Genomic DNA, 22302 nt, shown 5'->3' on the forward strand with positions numbered 1-22302 from the left:
GCAGGTTGTTTAACGTGCATGCTGCTACTCAATTTCCTACAATGTCCTAAATGACTTGCTTCCAGGATTTTCCTGGTATCTGGTAACATACGTATTTCAAAAAACCTTGCTTTGTTTAAGTGAAGAAGTATTTGTGAAGATGCTCTGTGTGCATCTAGAAATCCATCCACATTGTGAATCAACTTGACACAAGCTAGATCTGTACCGAAAGCCAGGTAACCATCTTCGTGTAGATCTGTGCTCAGAAGAGCTTATTAGGCTGGGCACTGTCTTCTAATAAAATGAATGCGGCTTCTAAATCAGTGCTAGTTCCTTCCTGGGAAAGAGACAGAACTTGCTTGTATTTATCTGCAAAAGATTGTGAAAGCCCACATGACAGTTCAAGCAGGTCCTGCAGACTCAAGAAACCTCTATCTCAGAGCAAGTCAAGACCCAGTCTTGTTCCAGTTAAGTCAAAAAGGAGTTCTGATTTGGAAGTCTGACTTGTATTACACTAAATGTAGTGATGGCAGTTTCCATGACTGGAGAGAGTTTTTGGCAGAAACTAGAAGACCACTAAATCATTTCTGCAAAAGCCACCAAACATCCTGAAAATGTTTACTTTGGTCTCTATCAACTTAGGTTTTGAGTTTGAATCCACAGTTCAAGCTGGAGGAGAAGAGGACACGATTATTCTATAGATTATATTACCAAAAATACTCATAATGTATCTTTAAGGCAGCTAAGTGACATTAAAATGTCCTATTTCATATATTTAATACACATTTACTAGCACTAGAAGGAAATTTACTCACCTTTCCCTTGTGTTTGTTGAACAGCAATTGCTATTAAACCCATCTCCTCAGGCAACTCGAACATTAACCTGCCAAATAGGAAAAAAAACCCCCATGCTTATCAGCTGGAACACTAAGCTACATTCATGAAAATCTAGGCTTAAATATCAGGTAATATTTTACATTAACATTGCACTACCATTTATCCGTTTTCAGTTAACATTTATTCTTGACCAAAAAGCATTAGAATATTAAAAAAAGATTAACTGAAAAATGATCATGTAAAACATTACTATATCTATTACGCTGGAAAAAGTTATAGCCATAGTTCATTTAAGGTGCCTTCTGATAACATACGTTTTGTATTTCTTCACGTTTTCTTGAAGTGCTTATTTTTCGTGTGTCACTATCTTCAGTAAGTGACAACTAGCAATTCTAGACATTTGTTTCTACTTACGGCAAATTTTTGTTCATACTACAGAATATAAGAGCAGCAGTTTCTGATTATTTAGAAAACCAATATGGTGGCAATAAAGCAGTTTAAAAGATACACTATCCCCTGAGAACTAATTATGATTTAACTACAGTAAATAAATCTACACCTTCTGAGAACTCTAGAGAACACTGGCTTATTTTAGGCTTGTGTTCTGCTTTTAAAATAGTTTCACTTAAAAGAATACTAACTTTCCTCTGGGGATAAGTAGAAAGTGCACTTTAACACCACCAAATGAGTCAACGCTAGACTTAAAAAAAGAAGAAAAAAACCCTACTGTGAGAACTTCGTTCAAACCACTTTAAAACAGATCTGAACTGTACTACGATCCTCCTCCATTTCACATTTTCAGGAAGACTTATTTAACAGATAAAACAGATATTCGAGATGTTGCCAGCAAGGTAGACCCAGAAAGTGATTTATAGCCTACAAACCTACTTCTAATATGGGCACAAACATCACGCTGTTCATTCATATAAAAGCGATCTTGTCTTGGAGATAAGTGCAGTCCAAATCAGCAAAAAGTACCGTTCAAAATTATTTCCTCTGAATTTCAGATAAGTATGAAAGGGGTTTCAAGTTCTGCAATCAAGCAAGTATCCACGGGCAGCAGGGACCAGCTGCAAGCAGAAGTGTCCCCCCGCCGCCCCCAGACACATGTCTTTAGGCCAGCGACAAGCTAAGGAACTATCCATCCCTCCTGCTTCGCAGGTTAAAAAGCAGGGCTTCAGTAACTTTTGGGGCTGTACGGACAGCAAAATGCAAGTAGGATCCCCAAGGTTTCAGAATATCTTTCAAATGGCTGACTTGCTTTCAGAATGATCAAAATGGGAGGTTATTGGAGGGCCCAAGCAAAGTCTGGACCACAAATGCCTTCGCTAATTAGAAATACTTGAACCCAAACTGACAGAAGCCGTAACAGGCCCCGCAATGTTTTCCCACATTACTCCTGAATCAGAGAGACGTTGTGAAAGAGCAATAGCCAGAAGATCTCTTTGCCAGTCCCCTTCCAGATCACATGAAATACAGCTCAATAATTCCCTCCTTTGGGCCCTATGGATTACACACGGAGACCAGGCTCACCTATCTACTGCCAACCTTTAACATTAAAAATATACCTCTTCTTATGCTGGGACCTAGGGGAAAATCGTCCGTAGCTCTTTATGCCCCCGAGGCTTCAGCCCTGTCTTCTGGGAACAGCATGATTTCAGTTACAACACCAAATTCATGGTTTTGCAACACGAAAATCTAATTTAAATTTGGAAGCACAGTTAGGAAGAGATTACAGGCTTTGTCAAAATACACTGATTTCTGTTACTTCTCCATTCACATATTTGTTTTGAAATAGGCAAAAAAAAAAAGTCATGTGCTGCCACGATGGGAGGAAAATAATCAGAGCAGGGAAAAAAGTTAATTATGAATCCAAAACACAGGCTTCTAGAACAAAGAGATATGATTAATAGAATGTATGAATGTAGCTATTAGAGGCTTGGCAGCAGGTAGCAACATATTAAATGCAGAAACCAAGTTTGTACTTTTAAGGGCCATGAAGAAATTCTTTAACGGACACAACATGGGGAAGTTGTTAATACTCAGACTGATACAGCAAGAGACAGATAGATTTATTTTTACTACTTCCTGAGATTGTGCTGGAATTACTGTGAAGCCTATGAAATTAAAAACTCCATACAAGCGCCCCCCCCAAACTTCAGAGCTTTGTAAATTTTGTGTGCTTTTTAGTTTTTTTCTAGGAGAAACAACTTGTATTTTCCTTACCAGAAAGAGTAACCGTACGTGCACTTTTTTACATATTGACTTCCCTTCTTTTCTTTCAACTTAATCAGTTGCAGATTTAATGATTTCGTTTTTCTGCAGAGCGACTTATCACAGTGCTTACATTTTCCCAAAAAAATTTTTGCCTTCAAGAAATTCTCTGTTCTTTTTGGTGCTCTTTTACTAACTTGCTTTACATATTAAGTCAAAAGACCACACTGAGATACAAGAGTAGGGAAACATGAAACATCTGAAGACAAATTTACCCATCAGGAAGAATATCAGACAGCATCTATATGACCGTAGAAGATGGTACTAGAATTTTATGTAATTTTTTTTTTCCTGCTTTGACCATTTTCATGGCATTTTCCAAAACATGAGCAAGGCACTTCCAGTATTCAAGAATATTAAACCAGTTGAAATATTAAGAGAGAGATTCTAGCACAATTTTTTATACAAGTACCCTCCCCCAGCCCTGCAGCGCATACTATGAATGCTGTCAAGAATAATAAACAATACTTAATTGTTTTATAGAAATTTCAAGTCTAAGGAGGACTCTGTCTTCATGGCCAGTCAACACAATGACTTTTCTTCCTACATAAATGTAAAATGGGAACTGAAACCTCAAAAACTGTGTTTGAATAATGTTAATGGCCTGACAACTATAAATTTCATTGATGTTATGGGTTTAAGGTTGAAACTCTCATTAATGCACCCTGCTGTGTTACAGTATTGCAGAGGTATTACAACAGGCAGCGTTACATTCCAGATGTTAAAATACCTGGGCACAAGAGGGTAAGTTACGAACAGATTTCTCCCTTCACTTCAAGTTCCTTGTCTGAAAATCTCACTCTCAAATAGCTTGTTTATAGAGTATTTTAAAAGCAACATTAAAAAAGCGTTTCCATTTTTAGTCAAATGGAAAGGAACATGCCTTCTGACCAGTTTCTTGTATTATTTCGGACAAAAAGGTGCCCTGAACACTTGCTTTCCTACTTTACATCCACTGTTTCTGTCCATTATGTCCAATTTGAAAATGAGCAGTGTGCCTACTAATATTTTTCCTAAACTCTCCTCCATTGCCCTCCATCTCCTTTTCATAACCCTCAACTGCATGACACTGTGTCTGATTCCAAGCTCTGTGTGCTGAATGGCCTGCCAGAGGGCACGCTGGCCAAGCAGAATAGGTAACTCTCGAGTCCATGCTGCAGACTCCTTGGTGGCAGCACTGATCTGGGTCTCTCTCTCCTACCTGGAAGCCTGTTTTCATGAGAACATGAATACCTGAAGGAGCTCAAAGATATGGAGGTCTTCTGTAAAACAGGCAGTAGACTGACTGAGAGCTGGTGGGCTACGAACAGAGAGGAGAAGCCACCAAGAATGACATCACGTTGGGAGTTTGTTACAGACCACCTAATCAGAAGGAGGAAGTGGAAAAAGTCTTTTTGAGCAACTTGAGGACATCTGCAGATCACAGATCCTGATTCCTATGGGAGATTCTCATCTCCCGATATCTGCTAAAAGGCAAACAAAGTGGGATGCAAGCAATCCAGCTGACTTGTGGGGGATGTTAGGGACAAGCTCTTAACACAAATATCAGATGATCAACTGGATTGATTGACTCCATCTGCTACAAACAAGGGAGAGCTGATTGAGGACGTGGCAATCTGTGGCAGCTTTTGCCGTAGCAACCATGAACCGATGCTGTTCAGGATCCTGAGAGGAATGAGGAAGCCAAGCAACAGAGTACAAACCCTGGATTTCATGAGAGCACAACTCAGTTTATTCAGGGACCTGACAGATGGGATCTTATGAGAGGCAGCTCTGAAGGGCAAGGAAGCTCAACAGACCTGGTCTTTAAAAACAACCTCCCACAGACAAAATAACAGTCCATCACAATACTGAGGAAAACAAGTAGATGAACAAGGAGTCTGGTTTGGCTAAAAAGGGAATTCATGCCTGTAAAAAGAACGTACAAAAGAGATGGAAGCGAGGAGAAATCCTACAAAGGAGAAATGTAGAAACATTGTCCAGACAAGCAAGGATGATGTTAGGAAAGCTGAAGCTCAGCTATGGTAGAGATTGGCAGGAAACATGGCAACAGGAACTTCTACTGCTACATGATAAGAATAAAAAAGGAAAATGTGGGCTCGCAGCTGACTGAGGCAGAAACACAGCAGACACACATAAGGCTGAGTCACTCAACGCAACGCAATTCTTTGCCCCGGTCTTCACCAACAAAGTCTCCCAGGCCTTTACACATACAGACAGGGTTCAAGGAGAAAAGGAAATACCAACAGTAGAAAAGGATTGAACTCATATATCTCTTGAGAAACCTTGACTCATACAAGTCCATGAGAGCAGATGAAATGCATCTGAGAGTGCTGAGAGAGCTGGCTGATGGCACATCAAGGCTGTTTTCAATCATCATGGTCACAGAGATTAGGGGAAGTCCTAGATGAATGGAAAAGGGCAAACGTTGCAGCCATCTTCAAGATGGTCTTTCACAGCACCCTTGTATCCAAGTTTGGCCATTGTCATCTAGATGGATGTACTACCAGATAAGCAAAAAGTGTCTGGATTCTGGGATTGAAAAGTAATGGTTTGTATTCTACCTGTAGGCTGGATACAACTGCAGTTCCTCAGAGGTTTTTCCTGAGACCTATCCTATTTAATATCTTAATATCTTTACCAATGACCTGTAGGAGGAAATGGCATGCATGTTAATCAAGTTTGCGAATAACATTGAACTATGAGGATAACTAAGCATTGGAATAGGATGCCCAGAGAGGCTGTGGAGTATTTCTGTCCTTGGAGGTTTTCAAGATCTGACTGGAAAAAACCCTGAGCAAGCTGGTCTGAATTCATTGTTGACCCTGCTTAAAAGAAGGAGGATGGACTGGAGACCTTCAGGGATCCCTTCCAATCTGAATGATTCTTGGACTCCAGGAAATGTACAGAAACTTGGTATCTCTGGTGTTTCTAGCTGTCCTTTAAGTTTGGTTGAAATCAGTCAGAAACTAGCCATTAGCTACTAATTACTAAACTAGCAATTTAGCCCAAAGGCTGTTCACTGGAATCCCCTATCCCAAGTAGGATCCTAGATTAAAGTCATTTTCACACTCTCTTACTAGCCTAAATATTTAATTTCCTCCATCTTCCACTTTCCATGCAGTGTTTTATACATGACCAGGTGCAATATGCAGGCTCCCAAAGGACTGACTCCCACAGTTGAGACAGGTAAAGAACACCTAAATTGTTAATCCTACTGAGATTTATTTAAATGATAGGAATCTTACTGCTCTGCACTGTTAAAACTTTGCCTATATCCAGCAGGCAAAATATGTGCCAGAAAACACTATTACATGAATGCACTCTGTTCTATTGCAAAAATTCGTAGCTTCTTTCACTTGATAGTGGGTTTCCCTATAGCAGTGTTAGTACAGAAAGGACCATTTAGTGTCAAATTGTCTTTGAACTCCTTAGATACATTAAAGACCTACATCAGTGAGAAAAAGTGTTAAGGGATTACAATGTCCCAGTCTTGTGGAAAACTAAAAAAGCACTGGAACCTTGGACTGCTAGTTTCTTGTACTTTACTTCAATAAATACTACAAAAAGAAGATTGTCCTATACTAGTCATGACATTTTCAGCAAGGAATAATCTATTGATACTATGAATGAGATAGGTTAGCAACTTATATATACTTTGACTAGTTGGTTAGCCTTTGAGAGCAGTGCACTAATAACAATATAGTTTCAATAAAACTGCAATATATAGGAAGACTGTAAGTAGGGCAAAGTCATGTGAGTTATTTTTCAGCTGGATCAATGCTCTAATCTGGTTCACCATAAATGAACACTGCTGTTGGCAAAAGGGAAGCAACAGTAAAAGAGGCCAGTGGATAGCAGGGAAGACCAAACCACCTCTTTCTTACCACCCATGTACTTATGCTTGATTTAAATTACCGTATTACGGCCTCAGAATAGTGCATGCTTTGCTTGTGGAATTGCTTTGAGAATCAGGCCTGCTGAACAGGCAGGGTAAAACTCTACCATTAAATGCTCATTTTTTCTGCTCACTGCATTTTTCAGCTGGTAATTTTCTTGTCTCTATATTTTTATACCAGATATTTTATAATTAGTCCTTTGTATATGTTTATAGGCTTTTCCTCTTAAAAAAAGAAAAAGAGAATTTTAAAACACAGTACCATACAGCCAAAGGTGTCAGGAAACATACCCAAATAAGAAAGGACTCCAAAAAATCGGTTTGCCAACAAAATGCCAGTAAAATTTGAAACCTGGGTTCAGACACACTGGTAACGTTCCAAAACTGAAAACTTAAAGAACTTCTTTATTCAGTAAATCAGCTTCTCTGTGAATATCATCAAGACCACAAAGTTACAGTAAAGGAGGGAGTTTCCAAGGGAGATGTGAGGAGAGTTTAGGAGTTTAAGTTGTTTCAATTTTTAATTTGAAAAGCAAAAACCTCTACTGTTTTGAACAATTTATTTAATTTTTTTTTCCTATAATAAGTAATCTTTTCAATTCATGACCTTTCTTTATTTGAAAAAGCTACCTAAAGCATACTGAAAAGTTAACATAGGACAATTGGAAACGAAACAGATTTCATTAAAAAAATGAACTCCAGTGCCAAGATTTAAGAAACGGAATAGTTACTGGAATGCAGTGAAACATATTTATCATAACATGTTAAGAATAGAATCTTCAGAGTGGAACAAAAAGTTATAAACATATTGATCAAAACCAGACCTAACCACTCTTGTCCAAAGTAAAGCACAGTACGGATGCTATAAAAAATTTAAAACATACAGATCAGTGCAGCCTGTAGTGATGTCACTTTTAACAGTAATTTCATCACACTTCATTAGATAAGAGTGTATAAGTTTGGTCACTGTCTGAGGGGGAAACCTTAAAGTAACCTCATACAGTACGGCATGAAATGACAGCATTTCAGTAAGGTGGCAAATGTATTTTAAATCAGCATTCAATTCACTAACTTATAGTGTGAGGCATCACAAGCATTAGGATCTCAGAAGCAATCCATCATGATTCTGAATTCATACAATATTACTTAAAGTCACCTCTCAGATAAAATAGCAAACCAAAAACTTTTGCATACACAGTGATTTTAACTTGATATTCTGGCCAATTTCTAGTCTGGGTAATTACATTTCCTTACAAAAATTTCTCTGCAATTTACTAAGACAGCACTTCATTTCCTGTCTTAAATCAGACAGGGTGTTAAATAGTTGCCACGTTCCACCAGAGAAGTGATGAAGTTATTCCCAAGTAGCCACTCAGTTAGGGTTAATGCAGAACAAAAGACACTGGACATATCGCGTAAATTAAAGTGAGCATGAAAAAGAATTCTGTGTGAGCAGAAACTAGCTGCCCTCCCCAGATCCTCCACTGGGGTTTCCATTGCAAACTGGGAAAAATTAAAGCATTTCAACAAAAACCCATCCATTCCTGTACAAGACCTAAAAAATTAGCAGTAACACTTATTTTCCTTAGTTTTGTAATTTTTTTTTTATCCTTTTACTATTGAAAGTTTCACCAAAACCAGTCATACTTAAGATCACAGAAGTAATTTATAGTTAAGAGAATACTCTAAAAGCCTTTGGATTTTCCTCTATGATTTGCTTTTGCTTCTTTTATTTTATGCCTGCAACATATATTGTGCTCCAAATTTAGGCCCTGGTGGTTTATGATAATGGTAATGTGGTTGTTGCTATAAACCTAAGGATGTAGTAAATTTCTAGTCTTCTTAATCCAATGCTAACTGAAAAATATTTTTTTTTTCCTCTCTTCTTTCTAAAGGTACACTCAATAGTTTTCCTACACTAAAACAAGAAGTAGCATCTTTTTATATTGTTTGACATTTCTTGTGGTCTATAGGTTAGATTTTACCTTTGAGGGGCCTTTCGGTTAGTTTAACATTATTTCTGAGAAATATTTTTAACGTGAAAAATAATTAACTAAAATATCAAGCAAATTTCTTCGTTACCACTGTTTTCCTTGGCCAAAAGCACCTGAGTCTCAATTCTAAAATTTCCATGTGCCTCTCTCACCATGTAATTTACAAATAGACACAGAATTTCTTGTAAGTTCTAAACACTTGTTCATATTCTTAGTTCTATGATATGGGGTACACTGTACAATGTAAGTTACAAGCATCGTCATGAAGATGGTAATTTGACACATTGCTTAGCATTAAATCCAATCTTCATAATTTTGCCCATAAAACAACTATGGCTTCATAAACTGGCAGGTAAAGCACAATTATTTTATTTGTGTGCCTTTTTTTCCATTAAGCACCGTGAAATACAAAATCTTTGAAAAAAGTACTACTAACATGTTTTTCCTGTGCAAAAGCAATCAAAAGCACTGTATTCCTTCTGTCAATAAGCCCAGAATTTAATTGCAAAAGTCCCACAGACAAAAATGTCAGGTTTTTTCTCCTTCTCTATTAAAAAAATCTAGATGTGTAGAATCTAGAAATTTCTTAAGTATAATGTAAGAGAGTAAGGCAAAAGGAAAAATTTAATGCAAACCTAGGGAAAAAGGTATTTTTTTGTTTAAAGAAAAAGTGTTCCAGTGACGGCCATTTTTAAAAGAAATTCTTAGAAAATGGCAATTTAGCTCTAAAATTTTAGTTATCATTTGAAGTACTTTGTTTAGCAAGTAAAGTTCAGAATATTATTTTTTAAAAGGCATTATTGGACCTGATCAGATGTTTTCCATATACATAATTTTTCATAGAAAATACAGATTCAGAAAAGCCACTATTCTCTACGAGAAGGAGGAATTAATTTGTCTGAAACAATGTCATTTTTTCTTTAAAACACTTAACACTTTTTTGGGGTATTTTCAGCCTAGTCGAACGTATAAGTTGCTTCAAATATATGGAAATGCTAAAGTTTTGAATGATTTAAACTTTGAAATGTATCTACCCGTGGTACCACAACCGGGCTTTCACATACCTCAGTTTCCCCCTGAAGCCTCGGGTTCCATTAAGGAGCTACATTTGCCATCCAACTTGTGGCTCCTCTTTGTTAAGCCATGCAGTGCTTCACAGGGGACGGACTTTTGGATGAGGAGTCTGGCCTACCAGCCAGAGTAGCAACATGGGCTATCCTAACTAGAACCTTCACAAGGCATAAAAGCCCTATACGCACTTCTAATTCATTGTTGAGCTGACTTGAAATGAAGCATTGAGCTGGGTTATAAATCCTGAACATTACACTTCAACATCCCTAAACAGAACTTCCCTGCAATGTCTTGTTCCCTGTGCGAAGAATGGACTGACGATACTTCAGCTTTTATCTGATTTCAAGTTGCAGATCATGTTAGAGATAGTAATCCAGAAAAACTATTGCTTTTTTTTATGGTGAATAAAAAAAGGCAATAAACACAATAGCTGAACTCAGCTGGCTCTGTATTCATGCGTCTAATAATTAAAACACAAAAATGCTCTCATCGAGTACTGGAGTCTTATACTAGCTGCTCCCGTCACAGTGCCAACAGAAACCACAAAATTTCTAAATTCAGTATTAAAGCATACAGCACTTTTCTCATGCAAGAGCCAACATCCAAAAACATATAAATAAAGAACAGAAAAGTTCTGTTTCCAAATATGTTGTTAAATATTTTTAAACCCCCTACTATTAGACTGTGCCAACTTGAAGGCAGACTCCAATAGTTAATTTCATGGCTGATTAAGAATGGATTTCAAAATAAGGAAGTTACTTTATGCTGGCCACAGCATCCTCTGCAGACTCCAGAAACATAGTCATCATAATGTAGGCTTTAACCACAGACTCAACACAAAATGTAGCTGATATTTAAATGCCGAAACAGTGGATTCTCTTTGTCAGGGCGGGTAGGAGAAAACCCAAAGGTCCCCATGTAGCCTCGTTACTTCAAATTCTTCCAATGCAAGAAAAGCAGTAACATCTTAACTCCGTAAAGTTCAAAGGAATGCCCAGTTTAAGACAATCAAATATGTATAAATACCTGTTACCATGAGAGGTGGATGAACGGGTAAACCCCTGATCTGGAGCGAGCTGACATCCAAATGGGGAAGGCTGCACAACCATCCTGAATCATGTACCCGGATCACACCTGCTGCTTAAGCAGCAATTGCTAGGGGGCAAGAAACCATACAGGTCCCCAGGTAAATCTATACTTGGATCTTGGCATCTTGCCACTCTTCTGAGCAACGACCACTGACATTTGCACATAGTGGATGATGAAGTCCAAATACACCAAATACCGTCAAAGAAAAAAATGCCTTTCATTCTCGCATTACCTTAGTAAACTCAGGAATTACTTGCAAAAACTGACAAATATAACACATCAAATTCTAACTGCATATCACTATAAACAGTATTTCAACCTTCTTGTATGAAAACCAAAGAAAACTGTAGGATGGCTCACCCCCTACCATTCCTCTTTCTCCCCCATCTCTGCTGCAGAGTTACTCTGTTGTAGTATCTCAACAGCTAGGATCTGGTCACAAGTCCCGTTGTCCATTACTAGCTCTCAGGCGGATGTGTTTGACGATATGCCATTCCTGCATTTGTTTGTCAGATACGTAATCGGTACTCACAGAGTAATACTTGAAATCTGTCATAAATAATTTCTGAACCTCCTGAGAGACCTCTGGGTCCTCCTTTGCCTAATTTTTTGTGCATTCTTTAGCTGTAAAGTGAAAGCAAAATACAGGCATAGAGAAGAAACTTCCTCATTCAGCTTTACTGATACATTTCTACAAAACAGGTGTTCAGTAGACCCTGACACTTGAATTGAGTTGTACTAAAGCTTAGTCAGATGTGAAGCCTTAGCAGAGGTGTTCTGGGCTAGTAAGTGAATGAGCAGAACCATTCAGATCACATGCAATAGAAGCAAGCATCAAAGAGAAGGAGGAAGACTTGGAGGATTAGTTACATGATACTATGACTCTTAGCAATACTTAACACTAAGCAAGCCGAAACTGTGAGACAGACATGGTGGTATTTTCTTTTAAATGAAACAGTAAGGTTTTATCCAAGGTTACGGTAGTCTGTAGTAAATAATTCCTTTGGCTCTGTAGAAGGAAAAAAATGGACTGGGAAGAATGTCTTAGATGGGAAGCATCAGCACTGACATATATATGGTACTACGCAAAAATGCTCAGAAATAGAAATTAATAAAATGAATGCATATGTGGAAGAAAAAAATCAGTAGTTAGCACATTTGTGCAAAGTAAAAATCCATTCCACCAGCAGAAGGCTATCTCCCAGTACCCAGCTTTGTAATCATGAGCCACAGCTGCATGGAAGCAAGCTGAAACCCTACTCTAACAACAGGTCAATGCTGACAGCTACAGTATAAGTCTAAGATACAATTTTACACACAGCCACAGAAGATTGCAAGGAAACACAAGTGCTATCTAAGTCCTTCTCCCTTCCTCTTTTGTGTTTGGTAAAATTTTCTCTAGACTATTCACAAAAACCTTATAACAATGGAGAAACGACAGCTTACTTAGGCAAACTACCTTTCTTTAGCAATTTAAAAGGAAAAATCACTGCGTCTGCATTTCTGCATTAAAGCACTGTCCCATACCCACTGAAAATGGAGAAACGCTCATTCATTTTCTTCCCGTAAGGAACCATTGTCTTGAGTGAAGGTTTCTTTACACCAGTCTTGTCTTCTTTTGACGAAAGAAACATAGTTCTTTTATATCCCACTCTCCCCATCTAAGGAGTCATGTTTCCTAGACCCTGACCTATTCCCTTTTCTCTGCTTTGTACTGTGCCCAGCAAATCCACACCTTTTGAAGCCTGGTGCTGAAAACTGGACCCATAACACCAGTTAAGCACTCCCAGTGTTGAGCAGAACTGGAAGGATTACTCCATACATTTTACATGTAGCACATTTTTAAGCACTTTTCTATGAATTTCAGTCTCAGTCCTCACCTCCTTTGTTACAACAGTAAGACTGTTTTTTAACCTGTATTCAATTCCTGACTCAAACTGCCAGAACCTCTCTCGAAAACTGATATCCAGCCACCCTATCTTTATTTAATAATTTGCACGTGATTATTACTCTATGTCACACTTACCCATAAAAAGCTGCATCCTAATTATTTCAGGCAATTCTTTGATTCTTTAAGATTATCTAGAGTTTGAAACCTAAACCACCTTATAGGTCCTCCCTACAGACTTCAGTTTTTAATATGCGTACCCTCAATTCAGTCGTCCAAATTATTAATGAAAATGACTGAGTTGTGCTGAAGCATTGGCAGATATGAAGCCTCAGCACTCTGACCTAGTAAGTGAATCAGCAGAACCACTAAAGCCACATGCAGCATAAACAAGTATGAACATTGCTCAAGTGAAATCAGAAGAACACAAGAAATCTTCTCAAACACATCCGATAACGAAAATATGATCCGTGATGCTGAAGCTCCAAGCAGGGAGATCAATAACTGTAATCTTCAACAACCCTTTAGATGCCCCCCACTTTGCACAAAGCAGATTAAACTAAACCATGACTAAGAAAAGAACAACGACAAATACAGTAGAAATGGAAACAAACAAGTCAATTAAATGGGCCTTTGTGCTACAGTTAAAACATCAGCCTTAGCTGTAGCACCTTAAATTCCTTTTTTCCAAGAAAAAGTAAAAAGCAATTGCATAATTGGTATATTGGCCCAGATAAAGTGATGTCAGGGAACTACTCTTCACTCTCTCTGAGCGCTAACGGTAAACATACCATTCCTAGGCAAAGCGTTTGGATTTTTGGAAAAGTCAGAGCTACTTCCCAAGCCCAAGAAGCTCTAATGCAACAGGCAACTCTATTCTGTATACAATCATGGATTTTGGATAAAACAGGATCCAACGGGTCATAACCTGCTTTAAGACTTGGAAGATCTTTGGTAATGCACACTCCACATAGGTCTTAGTTTTAAGAAGGGTGTTTAAACACTTCAGCTGTGATACTAAGGAGTTAAGCATGTAAAAGGACAAAGATCACTGAAGAAAAAATTATCACCTTTCCCTTTCTCCACTAACAGAATTCTAACAAGAAACTCTTCACAGAATTAATAAAGTTGCAGTTGTAAATGTCAAGTGTTTGCAGCTGTCTGTCTCCTCCACCTTTCACAATATATTTAGTGTTGAATATAACTGAGAAAGAATAAGGTGAGGAAATACTTTTCCTTTCAGGTGTTTTTTAAAAAGTGGCTTTTTCAACAAGTACTCCATAAATAATTTTGACCTTTCAACCATGGACATAAGACTAACATAACAGAATACTATATTCCTATCCATCCAGAATAAACCTGTAAAATTCATCTTCCTATCACCCTTGTTTTCTTTTATGGGATAACTTCTCTATTGCAGCAAATACAAGCTCCCTGTGTTCACTTTTGAGACCCTTTTCAGTACCATTCAATCTAACATCCCGTAGTCATCCTCTCCCTGTAGGTCTTTTTCTCATTCACAATTTGTAAGCTCTGGGTCAGGAACCATCTTTTTTGTGTTTGTATAACTTCCAGCATCTGAGCCATCACTAGGGTGGCTCAAATGATTCAACAAGAGAAATTGAAATGGGGCTGGAGTTTACATACTGTAGGTTGACAAGGCCAAGTACAGTAAAATACAAGGCTCAGACAGCGATGGCACATCTTTTATCTTTGCAGTCCGTTCCTCACAGGGAAACAATCCTCTCTCACATACGAAATTCCCACTGGTATTAGCAGAACAGACAGAAAGAACTGAATTTTGAGACCAGTGAATGAATCTACTACCACTGAACAGATGGGTTCTTATCACAAACATGTTCAGATCATAAACACACAGGTTTTCTGGAATTCTAGGGGCATTTTCCAGGTATAGAGGCTAAACTGTTTCAGGTATCCAGTCACAGAAGTGTTACATTAGTTCCACGGCTACACATCAGAACGTAAGCAGAGCCTGAAGTTTCCTAACAGGCAAGATATATGTTAAGTGCTCAACTTGGGCAGAAGTTTAACTTTTACACATCAGATACTCTTATGCCGCAAGAAATGGAACATTCATTCCAAAATCAAATGCAGACATGATCAAATAGACCTCTGTCAACAGGCAGAGCCGGACCTAATTCTCTGGTGGGGTTTTTTGTTCTACAGATCCCGACAGCTGAGACATGCAGCAATGCAAGCCAAAAACAACAAAAGGAGTGTAACTCTCAAACTGAAAGTACCAGGCACATATTTACAGTGTGACACTACCTGGAAATTCTCAGTGGTTTAACAACAAAAAAAGATGCTAAGGTTTTGTTTTTTTTTTTTTTAATAAACCAAAATCTTCATCTCTAATGCAGCAACTGAATGGTTGGATATTACAAAGTTACATTTGCATACTGCCTGATTAGTGTATTCTTATTTTTAAATAAATTATGTATATGACTATACATTTTTAAAAGCTACTATAAAATCTTTTTAATAGAGAAAAAAAGTATTCCCTTAGTTACATATTTCGAGTGATAAAACTTGTATTAGCTATTCCAATATCAGATAAAGCAAGGTGGCTTCCAAAACCATTAAACACATTGTCAAATTCTCAATTTTAAATGCTTTTTTTAAAACGTGGTCAAAAAAAATTCTTGGAAGTTTACATAAAATACAACTTTGATTATTTATCACAGTCCATCCCTCATCTGACATGAACATTTATTTTTGTTACTGAAGAGTTCCTATAATTGAATTTCCTTGTATTCATTAGCTTTTAGGATACTTCCACAAAGAAAAGATGACTGAATTTTAGAAAGGAGATCATAAAATACAAAACGTGACAGCAGAAGAATGTTTTATTTATCTGTCCATTAAGCAAAACTCACTATAACTTAAGCAGTTCTTTCCAGGTGGAAAGACACTGTGAGGAGTAAGTTCAAACAGTACTTGTAATAGCCTATAGGTGTACATAAATACACAAAAATTAACTCATTCTAGCAACTGAAAAAAAATGTTTGCAGTCAAAATTGTTACTCCCTTAGCCCCCCTTCTCTTGCCAGCGCACATGCACATCAATAAAATCCCACAGGCCTTTTCTAGTGAAAAATTTTTGATAATCCAGTTAAACAGCATTCACTGTAAATTGAAGGACTTGAAAGAAGTAGTACATAATTATAGATGTGCCTTCCCATATGAACGCAAAGTTATTTGCATGGCTGACTAACATCTCTGGACTATATTTTGATGGTTTTGGTTGTCTTGCAACTCAGTGAAAACATTATCTGCAAGGCAGTTTGCCATGAGGCCTCATGAAATGCAGCTGTTCGCATGGCTGCCTCTTTCCCAGACAAACTGGGATTAAGTTTCTGTTGCCACAAAAGTTCTGCAGTCCTGACGAGCATTCTTCTCCCCCAGTGTTAGGGCTGTGTATATGAGGATGGCCTGGGCATGGCAGAGTTCAGTTTACACGTCACTTACATAAGCAAAGAAAATAATATATATTATTTTTTAATTATTATTATTATTATTATTATTATTATTATTATTATTATTATTATTATTATTATTATTATTTTTAATCACAGAAAAGAAACAAGAAGCTGAATAGGATAAACTATCAGTATCAGTCCGCACTTGATAAGAAAAACTTTATGTCACTCAAAGCAGGGGGGAAATAACACTGAAATTTTCATTAAAGTCCCCCCTCTTCTAGTAGTTTTGAATATCCAAGATTGCATGCGAGGAATGGTTAAAACATTGGTTTAAATCTACTGTTATTAGATAAAATCAATTTGATTTGTCTAGACAGTCACTACTTGCTATTCAATCCTACTTTAACAGTATGGGATCTTCCCATAAACAATTTTTCATGTATGCCTTTGTGGATCCAAAGCAAAAGCATAATTTTTGTGGTTCAGTTTCCCCATGTTAGTATGCACTTAATCACTATTTATCTACAGTGTTTCTAAGAGATCTTGGAAAGCTAAAGGATAACTATTTGCGAGGCATTTCAAAAACCACAGATGGATGATGCTATAAAAGCACAAAAAGCATACTAGCACCATTTCTGAAAAACGATACAGTTAGTGACTTAGATACACTGGGCACTACTGTTCTACTACTCTGTGTTATTATTCTGCATAAGTAATGTTATGAAGAGTATGCAGAGCTTTGCATGTTCACCAAAGTCCCTCATTTGGAGCAACCTGAAGGACGTGCTTTGTTCAGGCTCTGAACTTCTGACTTTGCACAGGCAGCGAAGGCCTGTGCGTACTATTTCCAATCCCATGGGTGACAGATCAGTAACGGGTATTTCTAAAAATCAGAGACAATAGCACGATGGTCTAAGATTGAGCTGTAACTATCATGTTTATCACATACCCCATAGCTGGAGGCACCTGGGTGTCAGAGAAACAAATCAAACAGTGGATGTGCAGATGACTGCAAAATTATTATAGGACAAGGTTTTATGTAAAACCTCTTATTCTCCCACAACCACAGGCACCATGTTCCAGAAATAGGACATCGTTGCACGCATTCAAGTATGCTGTGCCTTTGCCTTAGAGTACAATGAATGTCTGACAGCAGTTCTAACCATAAACTCATCTACTGCTACGCATTGAAAAGCACTGTTGAAACAACTTCAGGGCACTCACAAATTACCATGTCTAGCTCTAGGCGTCTGTACAGGAGTCACCTGGACTTTCAGTTTCCATCCATCTACTGAATGTCAAGGCCAAAGGATATTTCACTAGTCATGCAACAGATGCACAGTAAAACCACAGCATTTGTTATGTCCAATAATCCAAGGCAAGGTACACAGGAAATTTTAGAAGGTTCTCGGACTCCTGGAGGTGCTGTCTATACAACATCCAGATCTCATATCCATGCAGCAGAGATCCAAGATTGATTACAGCAAAAGAGCTTAAGGTAAACTATACATTAAATGATATACAAGCACAAAAGAAATTATGGACTTTGTCATGCCTTCCCACCTTTAAATGCATATCATCTTTGATAGCTAATCAAATGTTCAATCGTTTTCTTCAAAATCAAATGACTGAAAAATGAAAACAGTGAACTTCCATGACACTTTTTCCTTTTTTAAATACACATTTAATGCTCATCAAATTAAGTGCAAAAGAATTATTTTGATGACTTCTGCTTGTAATGACGCAAATGAGATCAAGTACACCTGCAACCACCCAAGGTATTTCAAGTGCATTCCAAGACACACAACCCAGTCCCAATATACTGATGCAAAAAAACATGTACAGCCACTGCAAAAGATGCTTAAATCTCACTCCAGTCTGTGAAATTACAGACACAACTGAACAGAGGTTCATCGCTGCGCAGAGCTATAAGATACCTTTAGGTCTTGAAGTTTTAATTATTTGTGGATCATGAGCATAATGAAGCGCAAATATCCTTTGAAGTCATTACTGTCAACTGCATTGCAATACACAGAATAGTCTATTTTTATTCTATGAAATAATTGATGCATGATATTACAGAATAGTAATATTTGGTCCCTGGCTAAATGCCAACTGTGCAATTACCTTCTGCCTATCTAAAATTCCAGTGCAGTTGCGTTTAGCGATGGTAGTGGGCATGTTCCATCCTGAACGTTTGCCTGGCTCCACTTCTGCTTAAGGAATACCCTCCTTAATTTTAGAAATGTAGGCATCTCACTTTATTTAAGAGAATATATTGAGAAATTTGCACATTCAACACCTTAATTTTTAAAGGTACGTTTTTTGGTGCATATTTAAAAGCATGCGAACACTGGAATTCAGGAACTATGAAACAAAGCTCAACGGGAAACATCATACTTCCACTCATTATATGAAATCACCTCAGCAACAAACTACAGTAGCTGTTTGTCAGCAAAACACAGTATTACCTTGCTCTTCACAGCAAAGAATTTGGAAAATATTTTCCAACTGAAAACTGCAAGAGAAGTTCAGGCAGAAAGTAATCAACCTCTCTCAGTTATGAAGGAGACCTCATTATGCAACTCATTATACAGTAAAATTGGTCTCAGTTTTAGAATAAGTTTAAGAATAAGATGAGAAGATAGAACAAGAATAAGATGATGGGCAACAACACTGACAAGGATTAACTTTTTTCTTAAAGACTTCAAGGCTAGAAGAGACTTCCCAAGACCTTGAGAGGAAAAAGTAGTCAAAACCTCAACATCATGTCCAGTCTGAATACTTAAAATATTACTAGTGCATTTAGGCTCGTAAGATGCACTTTAAAAATACTTTTTTTCCTTCTCCTTCCCTTTTTTTGGTAGACTGGTTAACCCATACAACATTTACCATAATTAAGAAAACTATACTGCCTCAGGGATTGATATGCTCTTTTTCTTGCCACCTTACACTGAATCTAGGCTTCAGTTCGTGGGCTTGACATTTGAAATCCAGTATTTCATGAAGAATTATTATCCTTATTTAACTGTCCTAGCTTACAATGACAGTTATGAAAAGAGAGCAAACAAAATGCACATAATTATTGTAAGACTCGTAGATGCAACTAGGTTAAAAGTAGGAATTACATGTGAAGATTTACATAATTTCTTAGTTCAGCAGTGAAAGTGTTTATATTCAGTTGCACCTACATCTTCCTGTCCTTATCTTTCAGAATTTGAACTTATAAAAACATACCATTATATAAAATGGCAACCGGAGGGAAAAAACAAACCCCAGAAGATAATAACTGGCATCCTACAAATATCAAGCTGACTGGCTTCACAAAGAGCCCAGCATTCACACTTCTCAGGAAGACAGCAGGCATTCTTTTCCCAAATCCTTACTCAGCACATGCACTGACCTATTCCGAGCTGTACAAAGCCATCAGAACAATGTACGCATCATGAAAAACATACACGTACGAAACTATTAACGCAACATCTTCACTTACACAGTAAGACAAAAAGACTTCCAACATGTTTTTCCTCTATGAAAATGGATGGTCTCTTTTTGCCATCACACAGCATTGTGTCAATACAAGAGTCTTACAGCCAGCCACCTTTTGTCATTGCACACTTCTTCAGTTGTGATGGCAGATATATAGTTATTTGTTTCTATTTTAAGAGCACAGGCACCTATAAAACTAGCTGAAATAAAAATAAATACTGAATAACGCGTCCCAGCACCCTTCTAATCTACTCAATCTCACAAATCATGAAAAAATAAAAGAAAGATCCTTACTCTATGAAATGCTGTGGATTCAATCCTATGCACAAACTTAAAAATTAAAGGTTGCATTTATTTACACTCTATAATAATTTTTATAGAAGTCATTCTTGCTTTTAGCTACATTAAAGGTCCTACTTTCAACAGGTGTAAAATAGATGAGAAAAGACTACAAAAATGGAACATATACTATACTCTATTTTATCTACACATCTTCAGAATAAGATACCTCTGTGGGCCAGGTTTTCCCACCAAAGCAAAGATCTTAGAAAAGGGGCTTGTGGCAATCACCTGTCTTTTCTTCCTTAAAGAGAGTGATTCTTTTGTCCATACTGTAATTTCACTTCATTCTGAATTTAACCAACTTTTTACAAAGTTATATCTGATGCAGTTAAGACTTACACTAGTACATATACAACTATCTGCACTGGAAATACATTAAAAGGTTATTTTAATTTAAACTACTCATAAAGTAGTTGGATGATCACTAATGCGGGCAGCTGTCATAAAACTCCAAGGCTTTAAGCAAAAAAAAAAAAGGCAAAAAAAAGCGCCTCTACAAGCATAGCAGTCCTTTTTATTTCACCTGCACATAACACTACCATGTTATAACACATGGTACAGTATATAGTATATGCATCAGTCCCAGGAGTTAATCTAGGAGAGTAATCAAGCAACGCAAGCACTGAAACAACTTTTTCCTACACGGGTAGAAAACAGCTGTCAGACAGCTACAGTTTTGTAAGGTAACTGTTTTAGCACTAATGAACATTTTTTGTATTCTGAGACTTTGTTAACATCAAAGTAGCAAGACTGGAGAAATTACTTAGCTCATTTCAGGCCAGGTACTCATTTTGGTAATGAATGTTAATGTAAACAGAAACCATTTATACCTTCAAATCAAAGAGTCGTCTTAGCACAAGAGACTTCTCAGAAAGCCGAAAGAATTGGTCCCATTGTGTTTGTATCTATATACCTCTGTGTGTGCATGTATGGTTATTTCCAAATATAAAAATAAAAAAGGAATCATGCATTTTAAACTCTAAAGACATGTATTAAATAAGAATTCCATATTTTCAGTTCATTCTTCCCATATTCATAGAGCAATACACGTCCTTGGTATTAATTCTCTTAAATTCCCATCACTGCTAAACCACAAAAATATACGGTCAATCTGGTGACATTTCTCTTATTAATTGCTTCACATCCTATTGAGATAAACTTTCACTAACATCTTTCCTATTTTTAAGTTTAAATAAATTGCACTTTCATATCTTGCAAATATTTTTCTTGCTTTAATGAGTTACTTCAACAATTATCTCAATCATTTAAAATAGGGAATTTTGAGAAACATAAAGAAATACTACTATTTAGGAAAAAAGATCTCTACACTATTAAACCTGCTCTGCATTAAATTAAGCTTACAAGTAGTTGGTTTCTTGTAGCTCAGTGGTTTACAGCATCTTTCCATGCTATAATAAACAAACAACAACTTTCTGGGATCTTTTCTTCCCATATTCAAAATTCCTCATATGTATCAAATAAAAAAAAGGGAGAGTTGACATGAGTATAGACCTGAAATACCTTACACAAATATACTAACAAGTTTTCTGCACACCTACAGAAACAGTAGTTACAGTTTCAGTTTCCTCTCCCCCTGATTTTCCCATTAATCATCTGCAACTTTTATCCCTGCTGAACAGTACCTTAATTTGCATCTTTTGCAAATAATTGGAATTCCACTATTAGAATAGCAAGATACTTTTCAATCTAAGCAGTATTATGGCAAGATATGCTCCATAATGAGATCTTTAATTAAAAAACTGACACTCTTTCACTTTAGGATGGAGCCTTAGCTTTTTGTTTCCCTTTTTTATTGGTAATGAGCATTCATCAATACAGTATCACATACGTCAGTTTTCAGTTTTTGAAAACTAAGATGGGAAAAAAGTGAATGCACAAAAACCTGAAAATGCCCCCCGCAGGTATTAATCAAAATCCTTCTGGTGGAAGAGGACCATCAACTGAAATAATCAATATAAATCAAAAGATATGGATCCT

General features: G+C 37.1%; 1 protein-coding gene across 3 annotated transcripts in view; it reads right to left on the bottom strand.

Moving 5' to 3' along the window:
• HLCS (holocarboxylase synthetase) overlaps positions 1-22302 on the bottom strand; it is a 129962-nt gene that overhangs the window by 13402 nt on the left and 94258 nt on the right. For all 3 annotated transcript variants that reach the window (XR_012996625.1, XM_076353832.1, XM_076353845.1), the window contains one exon: positions 795-862. Coding sequence is in view for 2 of the 3 variants with exons in the window: in XM_076353832.1 (XP_076209947.1) it covers positions 795-862 (68 nt within the window). In the remaining variant the exon portion in view is untranslated. The remainder of the gene's footprint in view (positions 1-794; positions 863-22302) is intronic.

The sequence above is a fragment of the Aptenodytes patagonicus genome, chromosome 1 (genome assembly GCF_965638725.1).
Source record: "Aptenodytes patagonicus chromosome 1, bAptPat1.pri.cur, whole genome shotgun sequence".
In the NCBI taxonomy this organism is placed as follows: domain Eukaryota; kingdom Metazoa; phylum Chordata; class Aves; order Sphenisciformes; family Spheniscidae; genus Aptenodytes; species Aptenodytes patagonicus.